The sequence below is a fragment of the Giraffa tippelskirchi genome, chromosome 7, assembly GCF_054371585.1.
Source record: "Giraffa tippelskirchi isolate mGirTip1 chromosome 7, T2T-mGirTip1v1.2.pri, whole genome shotgun sequence".
NCBI lineage: Eukaryota > Metazoa > Chordata > Mammalia > Artiodactyla > Giraffidae > Giraffa > Giraffa tippelskirchi.
Window position 1 is genome coordinate 92170131 of NC_137281.1, and position 22176 is coordinate 92192306.

General features: G+C 40.6%; 1 protein-coding gene across 1 annotated transcript in view; it reads right to left on the minus strand.

Annotated features, from left to right (window-relative positions):
- RYR3 (ryanodine receptor 3) overlaps positions 1-22176 on the minus strand; it is a 555495-nt gene that overhangs the window by 330182 nt on the left and 203137 nt on the right. Inside the window, exon 3 of the mRNA XM_081507033.1 lies at positions 13857-13964. Within this exon, the coding sequence (XP_081363159.1) occupies positions 13857-13964 (108 nt within the window). The remainder of the gene's footprint in view (positions 1-13856; positions 13965-22176) is intronic.

Here is a 22176-nt window from a genome sequence, read left to right on the forward strand (position 1 = left end):
TTTTAATAAGGCAGAAAAATTAAGTAAGGCTGAAATTACACTAGAGTTATCATTGTGAACTTTAAATTTATGTTCTTCATAAAAATGAAGTCTCGATCACTATGTGCTTTAAGTAATATTTCTTTTCAGCATCATATGAATGCTTCCTTCCTACCAGTCATGGTGAGGTCAATCTAACATACAGCTCTCACCACAGAATCTAATCTCTAATATTATTTGCCATGAATTTAAAGAGTCATGCAATTTCATGTCTGTGACAAAAGAGAAAAAAAATTTAAGATGGGTCTGGGCTACGTTACACTTGCAAGGAAACAAGGCTGCTCTCAAAGACCTCAGCAGGAATGCTAAAAGGGCTAACAAGCACCCTCTTGGGGCTAACAGAGTGACTCTGAGCATCACAGAGAAAGTGAAGGCTGCATTTTGGGACATGCCAGGTACCTGAAGAGAGATGTGAGTCTAAGATGATACTAAAGCAGGAATGCGATGACACAGTATGTGAAAGTGTCACCATAACATACACATGAGCTCCTATCAGTCTTAGAGCAGGGATTCTAAATTCAAATTATGATAGCCCTATATCGATGTTATTTTTCACTCACTAGATTATTAAACAAAAGTATAAAGTCTGTTTAAAAAGTGGGAGAACACTGAAGTCAATGTGTTTGGCTCTTGCACTGATTATAATAACATGGTGACCCAAGTTGTCCCTTATTGATGAACTACCATAGGGATCACTTTTCAAAAAAAAAAAATCTGTTATGAAGAATTGTAGGTGCTCCATCTGGGACAGAATGGTGCACAAGGCCTCATGAACCACAAACGGGACCTTCTGGAGTCAGGTGGTCCTAGCTTCAAGGAGACTGGGGACCATGTGTGGGAGGTAGAGTCTGAGCCTTGCCTGCTCGTGAGGACCCTGGGATTTGAAGGAAAAAACTGGCTTCAACCTGAGTCTCCTGTCCTAGATCAAGTGAGTATATTTAAAATAGATCTTACAGATTTGGATGTCTTTTGTTTTGGAGGGATTCACATAGGTATTTATGCTAAAAACAAGATCATCTGGGGATGGGTGTACCTATGTTTTGTGCTAGACCTGAGTATAAGCTAAAGTAGCCCTCACTGGATGAAACAAGAGTGACTGTCTAGTATGGAAATCTCTTAATTCATTTGGGATGTTTCACAATAAACAACAATCAGGACATCACCCTTTAGAGGCGAGATTTAAGCAACTGAATTTTCACCATAATTTAATGCAAGAAGTTAAATGGAGGCTTTTTTTCTTCTATTAAAACTATAGTTTAGTAGCAGAGTATTACAGTGGATAAATAAATGAAATAAAAAGGACAGACACAAATAGATTCCTTTTATATAGGAGGATTAGTTTGGAAAGACAAGTGTAAATGTGAAGGAATGTTGTGAATGTTGATTGATATTTTATTATTCACAAGAAAGAAAAATCTCAAGGTTCATTAACAGGATTAAAATGAAGTGAATGCATTTTTGAAAAAAGTATACAAGTCAGTGAGTCCTTATGGACAGGCAGAATAACGGGGGAAAGGGACTGGCAGAACCCAGGAGCATTTTATATTCCTGCAAGCACAAAAAAAAAACTAAGTGAAACAAGAAATAAGTTGCCAGTTGACCTGTTAGCTCTGGGATTCAGCAAATGAGCTTATTCTTGGTTGCCCTGGGAACAGCTCAATCTAATAAAATCTAGTAAAAAATTACAAACTAAGTCAATAGCATTAGAGGTGAAGCAACTATGGCCTAGGTAGCTCCATTTGTGGGAGAGATACAGTAAAAAATTTAAGAGGGATTTGTGCTCTCAGAAAAGACTGAGGTTTTGAGACAAGGCATTGGAGTTTTATATAAACAGGTTAACTTGACAGTGCATTCTTTTTTTCAGTTTTCTTTCCTTATGATTAGAACATTGATGTTTTAAAAAATGAAGTATAGTTGATTTACAATGTTGTGGTTGGTTTCAGGTGTATTGCGAAGTGATTTGGTTTTATGTGTGTGTGTGTATCCATTCTTTTTCAGATTCTTTCCCCTTAAGTTATTATTAACACAAAATATTGAGTAGCGTTCCCTGTGCTGTATAGTAGATCCTTGTTGTTTGTCTATTTTATATATAGTAGTGTGTATCTGTTAATCCGAAACTCCTAACTTCTCTTTCCTCCCCCTCCCCTTTCTGGTAACCGTAAGTTTGTTTTCTATGTCTGTAAGAGACTGCATCCTTGAGAGAGCCTGGGAGTACCACAGTCCTATTTTTTCTCCCACCGACACTGACTGAAATGAGTGTAGCCAATAAATCATGGATTTGTGTATCCCTGTTGCCCTACACACTGAAGTGGCTGCCCAGAGGGAAAAATGAACTGGAAACAGCAGTTGCTTATTCTTCCGGTGACCCAGGCCAGTCACGTGGGGTCAGAGAATTGTGACTCCTGCTGCTCAGACCACCCCCTGGCCCTTAGCATCACCTAGGGCTGAGGCCTGCCTGGGTACAATGCAGGAGTAGAATAAGGAATTGAATTCACCACAAAATTTACAACCCTGAGAGGAGGAAGAGGTTTGAAAATGCTAGCATCTTGTTAAATATCCACCCTCCACTTTTCCCATTATTGAAAAATGGATGAAATTGGTATAGAAACATGTTACTGGACCCTGTTAAAGGCTGAGAGAGAGAATGGTGAATTTGAGATACTGTAATATATGAGGTTATTTTTTCCAAAATTTGTGTAAATCCTAAAATTGGATCAGGGTTTCCCAACAGTCCCTTTAGCAAGCTGACATGGAAACATCTCCACAAGGGTAGGGTATAAAGTAAAGTTGCTGGGGCTGTAACATGGGGAAACAGTCCTACAAATTATTGGGGCAGAATGCCTGGCCCTCTCGCCCCTGGAGCTGTGTCCTGAACTGAATGAACATGAGGTGAGCTGCATTAACATATAGAATCAGCACCACGGATAGCTCCACCAGCTTGACTGACTAAAGGTGCCTCAAGAATGATAATTCAGTCACCTGTATCCACTAATAAGATAAAATCTAGAGATTTTTGTACTCCAGCTGTAATTTTGAAAACTTCTAATACCAAGTCATAAGCTTCAGAAAAAGGACAACTATTTAAAGATAAATACATAATTTGAAGGAAAAAAAAAGTCATGCATTCATCTTACCTTTCTAATATTTCACCAGAGACATGAAAACAGGTATTTTTCGGTAGTGATCAAGCCATAAGTTTTCATCACTGCCCAGCCCCACCCAGAGAGCAGGACTCAGGGGGCTTAGGAAGTGGAAACATCTCCTCAAGCAAATTCCCAAAGGCTGTTCTTCGCAGAAGCCTGCATAAGGCTGGCCACATTGACCCAGACACAGTTTTGAATTCATTCTCAGGAGCAACATCCTGGTTCTCCTGCCCACTGCCCTCAACATTATAAAAGCAGATGAGCAGCAGAGAAATGCGGGCAGGGAACCCAGCCTCTAGCTCCACATCACTAATGCCAGCAGGTGATGCTTAATAACATGCTGTCTTCACTTGTCTCTCCATACCAAAAACACAAGAGATACAACTGGCACCTGGGAACTCAGAGCCCCCTTCCTTCCATCATGGAGCTAAGACCCAGAGTAATACACCAAGGAAGATGTGAGTACCTACTACCAACAAGGGCATTGACTATCTGGGTTTCATCAAAACATTTTTTGGAAATAAGTCAAAACACATGTCTGGTGTTTGGCTGGAATTACATAGAACATAAAATCTACCAGCTGTACATGAAAACAGGCCTGAGGGGTTCACATGTTCAAGAACTGGTGCAATTTCAACAACAGGACCAAAATGCATCATCCATGGTTGCCAATATTGTATTTGGCCCAATACATTTTGCATTTAAAAAAAGAAAGCTGTCACCTACTATCACAACAATTTTCAAAAATAAAGTACACTAGCTTTATTACAATTATGTTATAAAATACTAAAAAGGACATAATCATTATGCTAAATGAAATATGTCAGATAAAGACAAATACTGTATGATATCACTTATACATAGAATCTAAAGAACACAACTAACTAGTGAATATAACAAAAAAGAGGCAGACTCACAGAAACAGAGAACAAACTAGTGGTTACCAGTTGGGTGGGAGGTACAAACTACTAGGTGTAGGATGTATGATACAGTATGGGGAATATAGCCAATGTTTTCTATTGTAGCTGTAAATGGAGTATAACAGTTAAAATGGCATAAAAAGTAAAACGTTTTTTTAGAAAGGCCATAATCACAGAAAATAAGAAAGGCAGATCTTTCCATTTATAAGATTTGCTTAATGAAACAATTCATACATTGTCTTTATTTCCAAATTTCCCTGATGACTTGCAAATTCTTCCTCATGGATAGACATTTGTCTTGGAAGAGAGTCCAAAGATGCTCAGGAGTCAATAATGTAGTTCAGAAGTCTCATTTTGCAGAGGGGCAGAACAAGGCCCAGAGAGCAGCAATGCCCGGGCCAGAATGCCCAGCCTCTTCTAGTCCTGCACTTTCCTTCCTCCCATCAGAGCAACATGTCCAGACTGAGGAACAAGGCTCAGCCACTCCCTTCTCCCTCTCAGTACCAGCCTAAGTCTCAGCTACAGGAGATGCCAGGTAAAAAGATGTATCTTTCTTTTAGCTTTCCTCCTCTTCTTCTATGGAGCAGGAATACTTTTATCCCACAAACTCCTGAAACCTTGTTCTTATTCTTGCTTTCTTTCCATTGATCCCATTTAGTCATTCCAGATCCTTCCATTCGAAAACCAAATATTAGTAATCATAGCATTGGCACACTGGCTACACGGTTTTTACTCCAGTGAGGATTAAAGCACCAGTTGAGATCAGGGTTTCTCTGGTACCAAGTTAATTTTTCTTTACTAGAATTTCCAAATAGGTGCTTACATTAAACTTTCATGAAATGAAAATAAATAAGAAGTCTTTTCTTCTAGTTCATTCAATTTTCGCTACAAAAATATAATTTAAACCCTGGTAGTTATTAAAGTAAATTTCACAATCAAAGGGAAGTCTAATAAATCACCTGAAAGGTTTCAATTCTCCCAGGATTTCTTGAATTTCCAAATGTGCTTCATTTTTAAAAGGTAAGCAAGTCTCTTGAAATATTTCGCCTAATTCAAGTATTCCACAATTTAGGATTAAATCAAATTCCTAAAAATGTAGCTGAAATTTATCTCTGCCCCTTCAACCAGTTATTTTTTTTAAAAGCTCAGCAAATTTCTCTTCAAAATATCTCATGTAAGAATACAACTATTTACCTCTTAGAATGTTCCAGAGAAAGTTTAAGTACTCCAATCCCTCCTCACTCCTCTAAGAAATTTTAATGAAGATGTTTAGTTTTTTGCAATTAAAATGTAAAGAGCAGACACACACACAGACATACAGAACCACTGAAAACTACCTCTAGTCCAGCCCTGGGAAAGAAGCTCAAGCTTTCTAAATCAACTTAGGTCATTATGACATGACTATACTCACAGAGCATTTCAATGTCCACAGCAACAATGACAGAAATTTCAGGGTTTATGCAACATCAGCCGAGCTATATGTTATCACATTAGCAAAATAACCCCAAGATGACACAGGCATATTGATTCTAAGCAGGAAGTACTGACTTCAGAATGAAAAACAAAAAATCCACCAAAGAAAAGGCTATTCCAATAAAGCTGAAACATTATATTCAGAAAGAAGTAGATTTTATAGAGTCTGGAGCTTTAAAAATTAATTCTGTGGCCTCTTTACTTTAAAATGCTTCTACTCAGGATATGAATAAATGTAAAAAGCTAGTTAACTTTAATGGTTATTCTTAACTGTTGAAATTAACATTTGAGTTCTGCTGGTTCACTTTGGGGATGCTGCATGAAAAATGGGAAATATCCAACTAGCTTTTTCCATTTTTATTATGAATTCCAGCTTTCCAGAGGAGCAGAGCTGGACTTGCATAATAGACTAGGTGAGTCTAAAGCACCAAGAAGCTTGGAGTAAGGCAAGGCTGCACATTTATGTCACCTTACCAACTTGAACACTATGGCCACAGGCCATCTAGACCACAGTCAGAGGGAAAAAGACTTTAGAAACAATTTTCAGTATCTTGAAGGAAAAGGAAAAAATGAGTCCACAGGCAAGCCATCCTTGTAGTTTCAGAGCAGCAGTTTAACAAATTTCTTAGCAACAAATTTCTAAGTGTGCAGGCACCTCTAATTCCACCAGATTGAGGTGTGTGGTGCAGTGGTGCTTTTTTAAAATTGCAGAGGCACAGAGGATGGAAACAGCCTTGAACACTCACAAGTGAAAAGCCTAGCTCATTACAAATACAGCTAGAGTCAGCTGTCCATGCAAAGTACACATACAGTAAAGGAGTGAATAACATACCCATTCCAAGAGGTCACTGAGCTAGCAAAATCAAACACAAAACAGTCAATGTCAATGTATATTTGAGTGTGGACCAGTCCTGCTGAAAGCATTCAAGTCATCTGAGGAATCTGCTGATATATAGAAGAGCAAAAACCCCAATGGGAATAAAATTTCTACCTGGTAAATATTTTGTAATTTTAGCTAGGAGTGAGCAGCAGCATTAGATGTAAAAGTTTGTTTTTACTTTTCCAGTACCATGCTGATGTCATCAAGAAACTTGCAAACAAGCCACATGCTGTAGCTTAAATTTGTCTGTAGCACTTTTTTTTTTGGTAATTATATTTATGCAAGAAAATCCACCCAAGGAAAAGGGTCAGTACTTACATCAGAAAATTTGGAATTTCTTTTTCTTAGAAATACTGCAAGCAACCAATTAGACTTTTTCTTTTACCAAGGAGGAGTTTTCTTACCATGAAGTAAGGTCTTCCAGATGGCAAATTTTAATGATATCATGTTATCAAAAGGCCAGCTCAACAATATGAGTTACTTGCACACATTTTCATTAGTATTAGCTTATCAGAGAAACATTTAAATCCATTATATCAGCATAAAATTATAAAATAGCACAATGAGAGAACAGTAAGGAGGGGGAAAGAAAGAAGAGAAGGGACATAGTTTGATGACAATTTGGTCTGTGAAAATAATACATTAAAAACTTTAGTTTGGAGATCTTTCATTATTGTATAATTTCTGAAAATAACATCTGGCTCTTGAAGAAAGAAATTCTGTTAAAACTACAGAATATCTCTCATATTCTTCCATAAGAAGATTTATAGGCTATTCAGGTCTCAAAAAAAATTAAAACCATGTTATCATCACTTAGAGCTTTAGGGTTGCTGTTAGGGATGGAATTTGAAAAATTCTCTCTGTTCACACCAAGGCAGAAGGAGAATAAAACCATTTATCCATCTACCTAATATTATGGGAGCCAGGGTCTCTAGAATAACGACTAATACAAACAAGTTAATGTTTCCATAACTAATTAGTGATGGGCTATTGTCACTGGGGGCTTCCCAGGTGGCGCTAGTGGTAAAGCATCTGCCTGCCAATGCAAGAGGCATAAGAGACACAGGTTTGATCCCTGGGTCGGAAAGATCCCTGAAGGAGGGCATGACAACCCACTCCAGTATTCTTGCCTGGAGAATCCCATGGACAGAGTGGCCTGGCAGGTTACAGTCCACAGGTCGCAGAGTTGGACAAGACTGAAGCGACTTAAGTGCAAAATTCCAGTAGGCGGCAGTTCTAGGACTAAACCACCTGACATAGCTTTGTCACCAGAACAGGCTGCCATTAGCAAACGGGAGCGAACTCTAACATGGAGCAGACTGTAAAGAGGCGGTTTGGGTATATAGACTCAAACTTTTGCATATAAGAGCGATTTCTCCAAACAGGTTTGGTGATTCTGTTAATACAAAAGTAGTATTTTTTTTTTTATAGTGGGTGTGGATGTCCAGCCATAGGTTAAAAAAAAAAGCAGTGGAAGCATCCCAAATCAGCATGTTATTTTTCTCCCTTTCAAAACAAAAAGCAGGATGAAGTTAAACAAGTCAAAAATTTAACACTGCGGTATCTGGATCTTCCCAGTTAGGCAGCAGGCAGGCATGGGTAACATCCCCAGGATGAACAACCTGGCAGGCGCTGGCACTGGAGAGGGGAGGTCCTGAGTGGGAGCATCAAGGAGGTACTTGGAGAGCTTGACGCAGTGGCTTATCATCACCCAGTACAAAGGAAGTCCAGACTTGGAAACCTAATGTGGTGATTCTGGCACATTCTGACTCCCGAGCTGTAAGGCATATATGGGCAAGTCCTGGGACTGACATCCCAAAACAGGCAGAGGTGTCTTTGTACTTTTTCTCCGAAGGAAATCTTATGTGTCCTATTTTAAAGGTGCAACTAACACTTTCTGTTAAATTTGACTCATCAAATGATTTCTTTCTTTTAAACAATGGCAATGGGACGACGTTTATTTAGAATTGTGTACATAGCTCCTCCATCAGTCTTGTTCCCTTCCCCACACACATACCAAAGTAAGTTCTCACTCTTGCTATTTTCTGACAATTACGGAGGGAAGACAAAAACCTCAGAAAACTGAGAAGCTACCTCTGGTTGACGGGGGTTGTCTCTTCTCTTCTGTAATATACAGATGACGGGGGGATCTCAGGGCCCCAGGAATAAAGAGGTAAGGCTCTGATTGGCCTTCTTCATTCTGGACAAGTTCCCACAAGATCTCTTAAATCTGGGCACAGCCAGAACTCAAATTTTAGACAATGGGCTTCTAATCACCCTCCTCAGCTTCTGTTTTGATTTGTTCATTACCTAACCACGTCAGGGGAGGTGCATCTTTAGCAGACTCTTTTTTTAATGATGCTGTAACCTTTCTGTGATTAAATTTTCTGTGACTTTATAAGAAGGATGAATGCTTTGAACTTGGCTACAAGGTAAGTATCTCACGACACATACTTTAAATAAAATCTACGTGAATACAGCAATATGTAAGATTATGCCTCCTCGGCTGTTTACAAGGTCACACAATGCCAGGAGGCAACCTCTAGCTTCTCAGAAAGCATGTCCACGTCATTCCTGAGCATCACAAATGTGCCACCACATGTGTGCATTTCTTGGGCAACTGTGCTGGGTGTAGGACTCCCTGCTCAAAGACAGGGGCAAGTGAAAGGAGTCTGAAGCTCCTCTTAGTGTTAAAGGGATCATCTTATAATTAAGTGTTGCTCAGTTGCTAAGTCGTGTCCAACTCTTTGCGATCCCATGAACTGCAGCAGGCCAGCTTCCCTGTCCTTCACTAACTTCTGGAGTTTGCTCAGACTTGCGTCCATTCCGTGAAGGATGCCATCCCACCATCTCACCCTTGTTGGCCCCTCTTCTCCTTCCTTCAATCTTTCCCAGCATGAGGGTCTTTTGCAATGAGTCAGCTCTTTGCATCAGGTGGCCAAAGTATTAGAACTTCAGCTTCAGCCTCAGTCCTTCCAATGAATATTCAGTGTTGACTTCCCTCATAAGTAATACGGGAAATTAAAGGATCCCCTCACAGTGAGTTTATCTGTGAGAGAGGTTCTTACAGAAACAGTATCTTTCCAGGTCACATCTCCCAGTCAGCTTTAAAAGGCTGATTGTGTATTTGCATTCCAGAGATTTTAGAATCTGAAGTCAAGCATGATCTTATACAACCATAACATTCATTTTTTTTTTTACATATATTGCATCTCTTTTTAAGTAGTAAAAGTCTGACAGTGATTAAGTCAACTTTTAGAGAAAACCGGAGCCCTTATCAGGAGTGCAGCTGGTAACTGTGTTAACCAAGGTCTTTCATTTTTAGAAGCATTATATTCATTCATGTCAAAACTCATTTGTAGTCATATGGCCCTCGATTTAACATGCACCTGGTCATATAGCATGGGAATCTCCTTCCTTTGAGGCATTTAAATATGCCTGAAGGATTTGTGACAGGAGGAAGCAGACCAGAGATGAAAAGAGGAACCAATATTCATTTCCACACCATAGGCACATGTCAACACTTATGTAATTCTCACCTGATCCTATGAGGGACGTTGCATTTTGAAGGTGTGGAAAGTCAGGTATGGAAAGGGGAAGCAATTTGTCCTAGAAGTCACTTGCTCTAGTATAGCCTGGACTGAGAACACATCTACCTGACTCCAAAAATGGAGTTTCTCTCACTGCACATGTTGCCAGTTTTGTGTTCAGAGTCACTGCTATAGGATGATGAAGACTGAGGACTCAGAGGGAGATGGTGACATCCTTTTTAGTTCTGTGTCCTGCTGAAGGTGGCTGGGGACCTCATACACTGTAGGTTCCATTAATGTAAAAATATATTAAATTTGTATCAGGGATTTTACATCAAAGTCCAGCTATTTAATTGGCCACAGTGCCAAGCATCCATCTCTTGGTAATACTCCCCAGAATAACATCAGACAGGATTTAACCAGAGGTAAAGTGACCCAAGGATGAGCTTAGCGAGGGTAGGCTTGGAGGGACACTGACATCCTCTGCCCCTAGGGCCTCCTCATCATTTAGTTTCCTTTTCAACATAAAGCTGAGTCCCAGGTGCTACTGGCGATAGCTAAGGATGTTTCAATAATAAACCCTCTGTTAAACCAAGGTGGACACCTCTGTTTTCTTTGTTACTGAAAGGAATTTCTGCAGAACCACCAATCCCTGCAGAAAGACTTCTGTATGCTCATCATATGAATAAATAAATATCCAATATCATTTTTAAAAAAGTCCAATTGCTGTGCAGCAGTGAACAGACACACAAAGACCAATTTATGCCCAGGAGGAAAAATGACACTCTTCAAAGCATCCCGTCTGGTGGTAGTGATGATCATTAGTGTAAGTAATATCCATTTAAAAGCAGTAAATGTCTCTTTCCAAACAAAATGGACTGGCATGCAGAGGAGGTGTCAACCCACTCAAACATCCCTGGGCTCCCCAGAGAATCATTATGGTCTGTTGTGTTAACTCATTTCCTTCTTGATTTTTTCTTCTTTTTTTCTTTTTCTTCCCTGCTGAATATTATCATTTCAAATCAAATTAAGTACTAATAGTAAGTGCGCACAGCAATCACTTCAGAAGAGCAAAACATTCAGACTCAAGAGGTTATATGAAAAATATTATTTCTCATAATAAAGATTGAGAGCCCAGATGGAATTGTGAGAGAGTTCCAAGAGGGTTCTAGCAACTGAAGCTGCTGTTTGGGTAACTACTGGAGCCACCAACAAATAATAAAATCTAAATCATTTAAAGACAATATCCTCTCCTATCTGTGCTCCAGCTCTCTTTTCAAGTGTCCTCCTTCTAGCTCTAAGATTTCCAGTTATTAATTATAATGGGGTCGCAAACAGTCAGACACAACTGAGCGACTGAACTGAACTGAATATATCAGGATGGGAAATAACTATTAGAGCTCTCTTTTCTTTGGTAAAATAGCACAAAACAGCAATACAGCACATGGGAAATTTTAGAGTCTGACTCAATATGGTGATTGTTATCCAATGACTATTAACCATAAAAATGTCATGGATTGTTTATTTTAGACTGCAGTTTTCAGAGACTGGATCCTCCAATAAGACTTAACCTATTGGCCTTTAAATATTGTAAATTAAAGATGGCTCCTGAAATATATAACTACATGGAGTAAACTTCTGCTAGAATATGGCTGGTAATTATAGGTATATATTAGACATATATTCCAAAACTATGCATTCAATCTTATTAAACTGGTCTTTCTATTCTATATGGAAAATGAATTATTTATTCTTTTTCAGAAGACAAGCCAGGACAAGACTATTATTTATGTTCCTGGCAACAAAGAAGAGCAAGGATTATAACCAGAACTTTCCAGTTGACTTTGACACCTACAGGATTCCCTGAACTACACAAATTAGATGGTAAAGAAAAAGAAGTCCTTTGAAATGCAATTTGTGAACAAACAAGATAAGAAAATGTCCATGAGATGATTATCCAGTTAGCATAGCTTCTATGTTCCCAATTTCTATCCTGGGGCCATATGCTAGCAGGGTCTAGCTGATCTTGGTTGACACTGAAAGTGGTGACATTCCAAATCAACCAGGTCTTCCTCATCAAAGTTGTCTATAAATCATGAGTTAATTATCTTGGAGGAAAAGTGAGCATTTAAAAAGTAATTTATTTCACTGAGTTGGAAATGTTTGAGGGTGTGTGCCTAAGGAAGAAAGGTTGGGGGTACTGAGGTCAATGTCAGGGGGAGATAAATTTCAAAAGAACAAAATCTCACCTGTATTAATGCTCTAAGGAACAAAACAGAGCAATTTTCAGGTGGTTGATGAAAGCATATTATTCTAAACCAAAAGAGTGAAGAATCACAAATGTTGGTGTTAAGGACCCTAAGCAAATTAATTATACTTCCTAATTTTATAGATGAGAACACTATGGTCCCAAGAGATTAAAAGATTTATGTAAGATCACATTAAGAGCTGAAGGATGATCTAAATGTAAATATTGGTCCTCTTGGGGCTACAGCCATTGTCTCTTCTACCACCAATGAGACACTTCATTATATATGAGTTCATTCAAGACAAATGATAAACTGTGCTAGGTCCTGTAAATATTTCTACCTACACACACTATAGAGTGTAATAAATTAGACTTGTAATTACAGTACACAGTAGTAGGAACTCTTCACTGACTGTTGCTCAAGCAAGGGCACCCATCCTAGACTTTTGGGGTCAACTTACAGGCTTCTCCGTTGACCTAATATTTAGACCTGTTCCTTGAAAGAGAAGTAAAGATCATATAAGAGAAGACAGAGAGGAGGAGAAAGCTGTTCTAAATGGAGGAAGAGCTGACACGTATGATCTGAGGCAAAGAGAATGGTTATGTTTGAGGAAGTGAAAAGAATTCAATGTAGTTGGATCACTGAGTATTTGGGAAGATGTGGTGAGAAACAGGACAGGCAAGGTGAGCAGGACTCACCAAATCCTGAAGTGCTTTATGCCCAGTTAAGGAATTTGGGATTTCATTTATGGTAATGGTCAGAAAGACAATTTTTAAATGGTAAAGTGTAATGATTAGGTCTGTATTTTGTAAGGAGCATTATGTCAGCTTAGGGAAAATAAACCAGTAGGTGAGGTAAACACAGGAGGAATCAGAGTGGTGAGCCTGATGTAATGACCCAGAAGATAAAGGATAGTCATCTAACACAGTATCTAAGGGGCATAGGAGAGTGGTGTCTGCATGTGAGATATTCAGTCCATAGAGTTAGAATATTTGAAATGATAAATGAATATAACTAGGTGAGTCATTAGGGAAAGGGTCAAAAATTATTCTGAAGTCTCTGGTCGATGTCTTGCCTGGAAGACCTTTGGGAGGTCATTATCCCTCAGTTAAAGACTTGGAAACAATTTTACTGACAAAAGAAACTTAAGACAGCTCTGTATTTCCTCATCTTGAGTGAAACCATGAAGATCTGGGTACATGTCAATGACCCTGAATTCTATAGGAAATCCTCTCTAAATGGCTGTAACCTGGCTGTGCTTCATTGGCACAGTCATAAATCTCTGATGAGACTTTTTCAAGAAAAAAGAATCAGCATAACAGGTGCCCCCCCCTCCCCTTCCCAAGGCCCTTTCAGCCTCTCCATATATCCTGGTGGATTATGGGTCCACTGACCTATGCCCCGCTCAGGCAGCATTACGATGATCTAGTCTATTCTCTGGTGGAAGCTGGTTAACCCAAAGGAAGTAGGGCTGCTGAATAAGAGGAATATGAGGATGGATTCAAGGAAACTGGAAAACTAAGATTTTCTAGTTCAAAACTGGAGGAATGAAATGAAGTGTGTACTTTGGGCTATGGTGTGTCCCAATCCCTCCCTCCCCAGGACATAATTCAGGTACTCACCCCTTCACCGCCATTTTCACCTGTGTTGGCAAGCATTTCCTGCAGGGCTCTGACAGAGAGGGACTGTTCCAGCACAAAATTGCAGACGCAGAGATCTGGAGGAACATACTGTGGAAATAAAACCAGAATGAGGACACCTACTCATGTCGGTTGGGGATCAGTCATGCAGTAACATCTCAAGGGCAAAGAGCCTATGAATCAAAGTAACATTTGATGGATGGATGGATGAGTACAAAAGGCAGATTTTTCTTGTTCATGCTAAGATGAGTTTCAAGCTGGATTCTAAAGTAGGAAGAGAAGAAAATCCCAAAGTCTCAAGGCAATAGTGACCAAGATGTCAGGATCAACTTGAATGAGGACTGGGGTCACACATGGGAGAACACCACACATATAGCCTTACTGAAGCAGGGAAGGCGGATTGACACTGATGTCTGGGTGGGACCAAAGGAAGAAAGTCACTGGGATTTCATCCATAATAATTTGTAAGCAGACAAAACCAAAATGTGGCTTTCAATGACAATGACCAAAATAGGGAATCCATTTACCTGTTCAGAAAATCTGGATACCATAGTGTAAAAGGGGGCAATAGAGAGAATTAAGAGCTACATACATTTAATCCTGAACAAAGAAATGTCCAGAACTATAAGAAGTGATGACCCCTATAGCAATCATTCTATATCATTGCTCAGGTAATACCATGATATTCTCAAACATTTCTCAAAAACAAAGACAGCCTTCTCCGTAGACTGTAGTAACAGCTAATGTTCATTGGGTACTTTTCTAGGCCAGATATTGTTTTAAGTGCTTTGCTTTAAGTGATTTCCTTTAATCCAAACAACTATTTCATGTATAGATATTATTAGTATTTCCGCTTACAGCAAAGGAAATTAAGACACAGAGAACATAGGTCATCTGTCCAAGCCAATGGCTTACACTTGGATGAGTTGGATTCAAATCCATACACCTAACTATTCCTGCTGCTGACGACAACACTGCAGATTTTTTTCCACAATTAGAATATTTTCAATCAGCAAATATTTAAGAATTATATTTCTGTAAGATACAGTGCTTGGTATTCAGAAAGATACAAAGATATGCAAACAAAATCACTACTCTTTAGGAGTTTACAACTCGGTTCCACGATGCACCATTTTCCTTGGGAATACCGCTTACATTCACCTTTCACACCGAGCCTTTGTTTCCCCTGTGATATTGGCACCATGAGAATAACAGGAATGAGGAATGAAGGCCAGAAGCCACCCACAGCTATGTCTAACACTCAGAGACAGGTAACATTGCTTTCATGGACCTTCAACTTACAAGCTAAAGCAAGCCTGCTGCTAAAGCAGAGACAAGCCCTCTGGTTTTCAACATTTTCATTTATAAAATAAAGATTATGGAATTGGCAATCTTTAAGTTCTCCTCACTTTCCAAGTGTTTGTACATTCTTCCTCCTCCTCAATCTCAATGCCCTCAAAAAAAAAAAAAAAAGACATCTCTCTTGTTGGACTTGCTCACTCTTTCCCTTTAGTAAAGTTTTAACATCCCTTAAAGACAAGAGTGGGTTTCCCCAGTGGCTCAGCAGTAAAGAATCTGCTTGCACTGCAGAACATGTGGAGAATTGAGTTCAATCTCTGGATCGGGAAGATCCCCTGGAAAAAGAAATGGCAACTCCCTCCAGTCATCCTGCCCAGAACATCCCATGGACAGAGGAGCCTGGAGGGGTACAGTCCATGAGTCACAAAGAGTCAGAAACAACTGAGCGACTAAACAACAACCAAGTATAGGTTGATCCAAGTATAGGTGATCCTATCCCAAAGGCTACTGGCCCATGGGCGACTTCACATTCTGAGTACTTGCCACTTAAATACTTTTCTATTCAGGGTTTCTGCAGTCAGAAATCCTAAAAACCCAGACTTCCTAGAATTCTGGTATTATAGGACACTGCCCAATTCTCTTTATGAACATGATATAACCAAGGATAAACTGTACCACCAGGAGACAACAGCCTTTATTTTACACACTTCTTGCTTTGTTTTCAAGGTTTGTTTCTGCTGCAGGTAATTAACTCATTTGTATGGGATTGAAGCAAGCAAACAGCTGGTGATGCAGGGCAAGGCTTCACATTCAGGGAGTGTTTTTAGAGCACATGTTGCATCATTACAAGTGGCAGACAATAATATGATAAAGCATTTCCATAAAGATCGTATGCCATAAACATATATTGTCCGACTCATCTTCCCAAAGAGGATGCCATCTCACAAGATTTGACAGAGGTTTTTTCCCTCCCACTTCTTGTTCATCTGGATCTCATGTCCCCAGAATAGGAGGCCAAAAAAGCCAAGGTTTGAGTGTTTTTCCTTCCTCCTTCATTTCACTAGAGCATGTGATTTGTAATTTTTTCTATTCAGGAATGTCAGCAGGTGTAGTTGGTACTTTGAGGGGTGCATTTTTGGCTAATCAACTGAATGACCCCAACATTAACGCTCACTTCGACAAGAACCCTGTGTAGTCCAGTCTCTTTAAGACACAAACTTTCATAGCTCCAAGTGCTAGAGATTCTGTCCTTATACAAGATTGTGTGATTCTGAGTCAGCTCGCTTCCCTCCTGGTCTGGCTTGCTTGGACAAAGATAGGAATTCGCTGCTGCTGCTAAGTCGCTTCAGTCGTGTCCGACTCTTCGCGACCCCATGGACTGCAGCCTACCAGGCTCCCCCGTCCATGGGATTCTCCAGGCAAGAGTGCTGGAGTGGGGTGCCATTGCCTTCTCCGACACTACCGTCCTCCAACCTGACACCAGGCACTAGGCAGGGCTCCAGTTAAGCTTTTCTTTTCCCCGCAGATACTGAAAGTCCCAAGGTGGACTGGCTATACCCCAACACAAAATAAAAAGTTTAAAGTTTAAAAATAGGTAAAAGTCCCAAGATGGTTGCGATTTAGTTACTGGTACCAGTGGGTACATTTACAGAGAGACAGTGAGCATGGAGAGGAAGTATCTCCTACGGGAGCACTGTGTCTCCCACTGGTTTACATCATTTCCTTAAAGGTTAGTTTTTCCACCTCTAGAGTGTGGTCCTGCCTGGACTCTCCATATTCAAGGGATAAGGTCACATACCACTCCAAGCGCACTGAGAACAACATGTGGGCAGTAGCCAGGGAAGGAAGAGGGCAATGGGAATATGTGGAGAAAAACACAAAGCAGCTAACAACCTGTGACGTGAAGCACAAAGCACAGAGTCATCTGACCTGCTCCGCCAGCTGCCATCCTTAATTAAACTCCACACTGGCCTGAGATCCCACCTCCACATTTCCTAAGAATGAGCAGAGGCCACTGGTCCATCAGAGCTAATTTGTTTGCAGCAGGAGAGCCCCCAGGAGGCTGGCTCATTGTCTCCGTGCTCTGGAGCCTGAACCTCAGTCATTGCCTGGCAGGCGTGGGGCGTGTGTTTGATGATTCTCAGCGTGGAGAGAAGGGCTCTGTTGACATCTGTTCTGAAATAGCTCCTCATCACTCTCCGCAGCCTGGTCCTCAGCCTAGAGAAGCACCATTTCCCAATGTCCTACAGAAAACCTTGAGATGCCAGGGCTCTGTTTAAGCCAGGAACTAGGTATTCATTTAGCCCCACTACGTAGAAAAGAGCAAAAGAAAAGGCCTATGGACCCTCCATGTTCCCTTAATCTAGGTACTCCAAGTATTTTTCTAGGGCTTACTAAGTCCAAGATGGTGGGAATTTAACACTTCTATTATTGGCTTCATGTAGCATTTTTCTACCTAGAAACCCCACATTGTATGCTCACCAGGGTACGAGTTGGTATGAGGCAAGCCTTCAGGGAAATGAAGAGAATAATTAATTAACAGAAGTGGGGCTGTCCTCTCTCCATTACACTGTTAACTACAGTCTGCTGTGGCTTACATAGTTCTTCACATGGTGCAGTCTGTTTCGCTAAATTGTGGGTATCTTGCATAATATGTGTCTAATTCTGCTTTTGGTTTTTTCAGTACACAGAACAGCAAGTGCTCAACTCAAGCCTTCTTGAATGGACTCTGTGTCCTAGACTAACTGAGAGCATGTGACTGATGGTGCCTGTGGCTGCAGACAAATTGCACTGAGCACACACCAGCCCAGCTGAGGCCCTTCCCCAAGTCTCCTGCTTAAGATTCAAGGGACCTTTCTTCCCTCATTGTCATGGGTCTCCTCCCACTTAGTGTTGATCCATCTGGCTTTCAAACAGCCAAGACTCAATGATATACTCTGTGAGTCCATTAATGGGTTATTAGTTAAGAGCGAACATTGTAGTACAGGACTTCCTGAGGTCCTATCTGTGTTCAACCACTTATTAGCTAAATGATATTAGGTGGGTAGCGTTGTCTCTTTGTGCCTTAGTTTCCTTGTCTGTAGAGATCTAATGGTACCTACTCCTCAGAATAAACTCAGTTTTTACGTTTAAAGAACTTAAACATAGTCTTACATAGTCTGGTACACCAGTTCAGTTCAGTTCAGTTGATCAGTCGTGTCCGACTCTTTGCAACCCCATGAATTGCAGCACACCAGGCCTCCCTGTCCATCACCAACTCCTGGAGCTTACCCAAACCCATGTCTATCAAGTCAGTGATGCCATCCAACCATCTCATCCTCTGTCATCCCCTTCTCCGCCTGCCCCCAATCCTACCAAGCATTAGGGTCTTTTCCAATGAGTCAACTCTTCGCATGAGGTGGCCAAAGTATTGGAGTTTCAGCTTCAACATCAGTCCTTACAATGAACACCCAGGATTGATCTCCTTTAGGATGGATTGATTGGATCTCCTTGCAGTCCAAGGGACTCTCAAGAGTCTTCTCCAACACCACAGTTCAAAAGCATCAATTCTGCAGTGCTCAGCTTTCTTCACCGTCCAACTCTCACATCCATACATGACCACTGGAAAAACCATAGCCTTGACTAGATGGACCTTTGTTGGCAAAGTAATGTCTCTGCTTTTAAACATGCTATCTAGGTTGGCCATAACCTTCCTTCCAAGGAGTAAGCGTCTTTTAATTTCATGGCTGCAATCACCATCAGCAGTGATTTTGGAGCCCCCAAAAATAAAGTCTGACACTGTTTCCACTGTTTCCCCATCTATTTCTCATGAAGTGATGGGACCAGATGCCATGATCTTAGTTTTTTGAACGCTGAGCTTTAAGCCAACTTTTTCACTCTCCTTTTTCACTTTCATCAAGAGGCTCTTTAGTTCTTCTTCACTTTCTGCCGTAAGGGTGGTGTCATCTGCACATCTGAGGTTATTGATATTTCTCCCGGCAATCTTGATTCCAGCTTGTGTTTCTTCCAGCCCAGCGTTAGTACTAAATAAATGTCAAATGTTATCCACAGAGGGGAGTGAAGTCCAAACATCAATAACTCACTTAAATGTTCATATATATAATTTTTCAAGTTCTTATTTTGTGTAAGGATAATACCTGGCCTTTAAGGCTGTGTGGTCTAGTGGTGTATCGGGAAAACAAATGGACAGTTTTTCAAGTATGATTCAAAAGGCCCACAAAGGGATAAGGAAGTGTGTGAGGAAGCAGACAGAGCTGAGCAGGGCTGAAGTGGGGGAGAGGAACATGGAAAGAAGGCCAGAAGTGAGGCTGGGGAAGAAGCAGGCATTAGACTGGGGGTCATGAGTCCCCCTGCCAAGGATTTTGAACTTCATCTTCGGGGCAATAGGTGACATTAAAGGAAGTGATAGAATCAAATGTGCATCTCTGAAAAGTCACTGCAGTTCTGGTGTGAAGGGGCTAGAACCAAGGCAGAGAAACAAGTTAGGAGGTTGCTGCAATAAACTGCTTACAAGATAACAATGACATGAAGTAAAGTAATGGTGGTAGACATGGAGATAAAGTAGTGAATTTGAAAAATCTTCAGAAGTTAAGAGAGAGAAGATCTGGTGACTAATTGGATGTAGGAGAGGAGTGGAAGATGGTCAGTGTTTCTATCAGATGACAAAAGACGGCAAAGAAAAATTCAGGAAGAACAAGCCACCCCAAGGGTCAGAACTACCACATACATAGCAATTACATTTAGTAAATTGTCCCTGGATCTCCATTTGGGCAACAGAATGATGATGGGAGAACAAAAGCTCTGAGATGATATAGGGGTAGCCCTGAGGGTGTTAGCAGAGGGAGGCTCATCTGGGAAAACACGAGGAATTGGAGAAAATGACACCTGTTCTCCACAAAAGGAGAATTCTTGGAGGCCCAGCAGCCAAAATCAGCCCAAGTAACCTCCCTTTCCTTTCTCATTCCCATCAGTTTGTCAGCCAGTATTTAGAGAACCTAACAATATTCTTTGACTGTGTGGATCACAATAAACTGTGGAAAATTCTGAAAGAGATGGGAATACCAGACCACCTGACCTGTCTCTTGAGAAACCTGTATGCAGGTCAGGAAGCAACAGTTAGAACTGGACATGGAACAACAGACTGGTTCCAAATAGGAAAAGGAGTACGTCAAGGCTGTATATTGTCACTCTGCTTATTTAACTTATATACAGAGTACATCATGAGAAATGCTGGGCTGGATGAAGTACAAGCTGGAATCAAGATTGCTGGGAGAAATATCAATAACCTCAGATATGCAGATGACACCACCCTTATAGCAGAAAGTGAAGAGGAGCTATAGAGCCTCTGGATGAAAGTGAAAGAGGAGAGTGAAGAAGTTGGCTTAAAGCTCAACATTCAGAAAAACTAAGATCACGGCATCCAGTCCCATCACTTCATAGCAAATAGATGGGGAAACAGTGGAAACAGTGGCTGACTTTCTTTTTTGGGCTCCAAAATCACTGCAGATGGTGATTGCAGCCATGAAATTAAAAGATACTCACTCCTTGGAAGGAAAGTTATGACCAACATAGACAGCATATTAAAAAGCAGAGACATCACTTTGCCAACAAAGGTCCATCTAGTCAAGGCTATGGTTTTTCCAGTAGTCATGTATGGATGTGAGAGTTGGAGTATAAAGAAAGCTGAGCACCGAAGAATTGATGCTTTTGAACTGTGGTGTTGGAGAAGACTCTTGAGAGTCCCTTGGACTGCAAGGAGATCCAATCAGTCCATCCTAAAGGAGATCAGTCCTGCGAGTTCATTGGAGGGACTGATGTTGAAGCTGAAACTCCAATCCTTTGGCCCCTGATGCAAAGAGCTGACTCATTGGAAAAGACCCTGATGCTGGGAAAGATTGAAGGCAGGAGGAGAAGGGGATGACAGAGGATGAGATGGTTGGATGGTATCACTGACTCAATGGACATGAGTTTGGGTAAACTCTGGGAGTTGGTGATGGACAGGGAGGCTTGGCGTGCTGCAGTTCATGGGGTTGCAAAGAGTCAGACATAACTGAGCAACTGAACTGAACTGAACAATATGCATGCAGTACTGTGCCAAGCTAGCAAGGTAATGTTCAAAATCCTTCAAGCTTGGCTTCAACAGTATGTGAATCTCCCAGATATACAAGCTGGATTTACAAAAGGCAGAGGGAACCAAAGATCAAATTGAAAATGCCCATTGGATCAGAGAAAAGCAAGGGAATTAAAAAAAAACAAACTACTTTTGTTACATTGACTATGCTAAAGACTTTGTGTGGATGACAACAAATTGTGGAAAATTCTTAGAGAGATGTGAATACCAGACCACTTCACCTGTCTCCTGAGAAACCTCTATGCAGGTCAAGAAGCAACAGTTAGAACCAGACATGGAACAACGGACTGGTTCAAAATTGGGAAAGGAGTACGTTAAGGCTGTATACTATCACTCTGCTTATTTAACATCCATGCAGAGTACAACAGGCAAAATGCTGGGCTGGAAGACTCACAAGCTGGAATCAAGATTGCCAGGAGAAATAACAACCTCAGATACGCAGATGACACCACCCTAATGGCAAAAAGAAAAGAGGAACTAAAGAGGCTCTTGCTGAAGGTGAAAGAGGAGAGTGAAAATCTGGCTTAAAACTCAACATTCAAAAATCTAAGATCATGGCATCTGGTCCCATCACTTCATGACAAATGGATGGGGAAAAAATGGAAACAGTGATAGACTTTATTTTCTTAATAAAAAAAGTCTCAAAATTACTGCAGACGATGACTGCAGCCATGAAATTCAAAGACACTTGCTCCTCGAAAGAAAAGCTATGACCAACCTAGACAGCATATTAAAAACAAGAGACATCACTTTGCTGACAAAGGTCCATATAGTCAAAGCTATGGTTTTTCTGGTAGTCATGTATGGATGTGAGAGTTGGACCATAAAGAAGGCTGAGCACCAAAGAATCGATGCTTTCAAATTGTGGTGCTG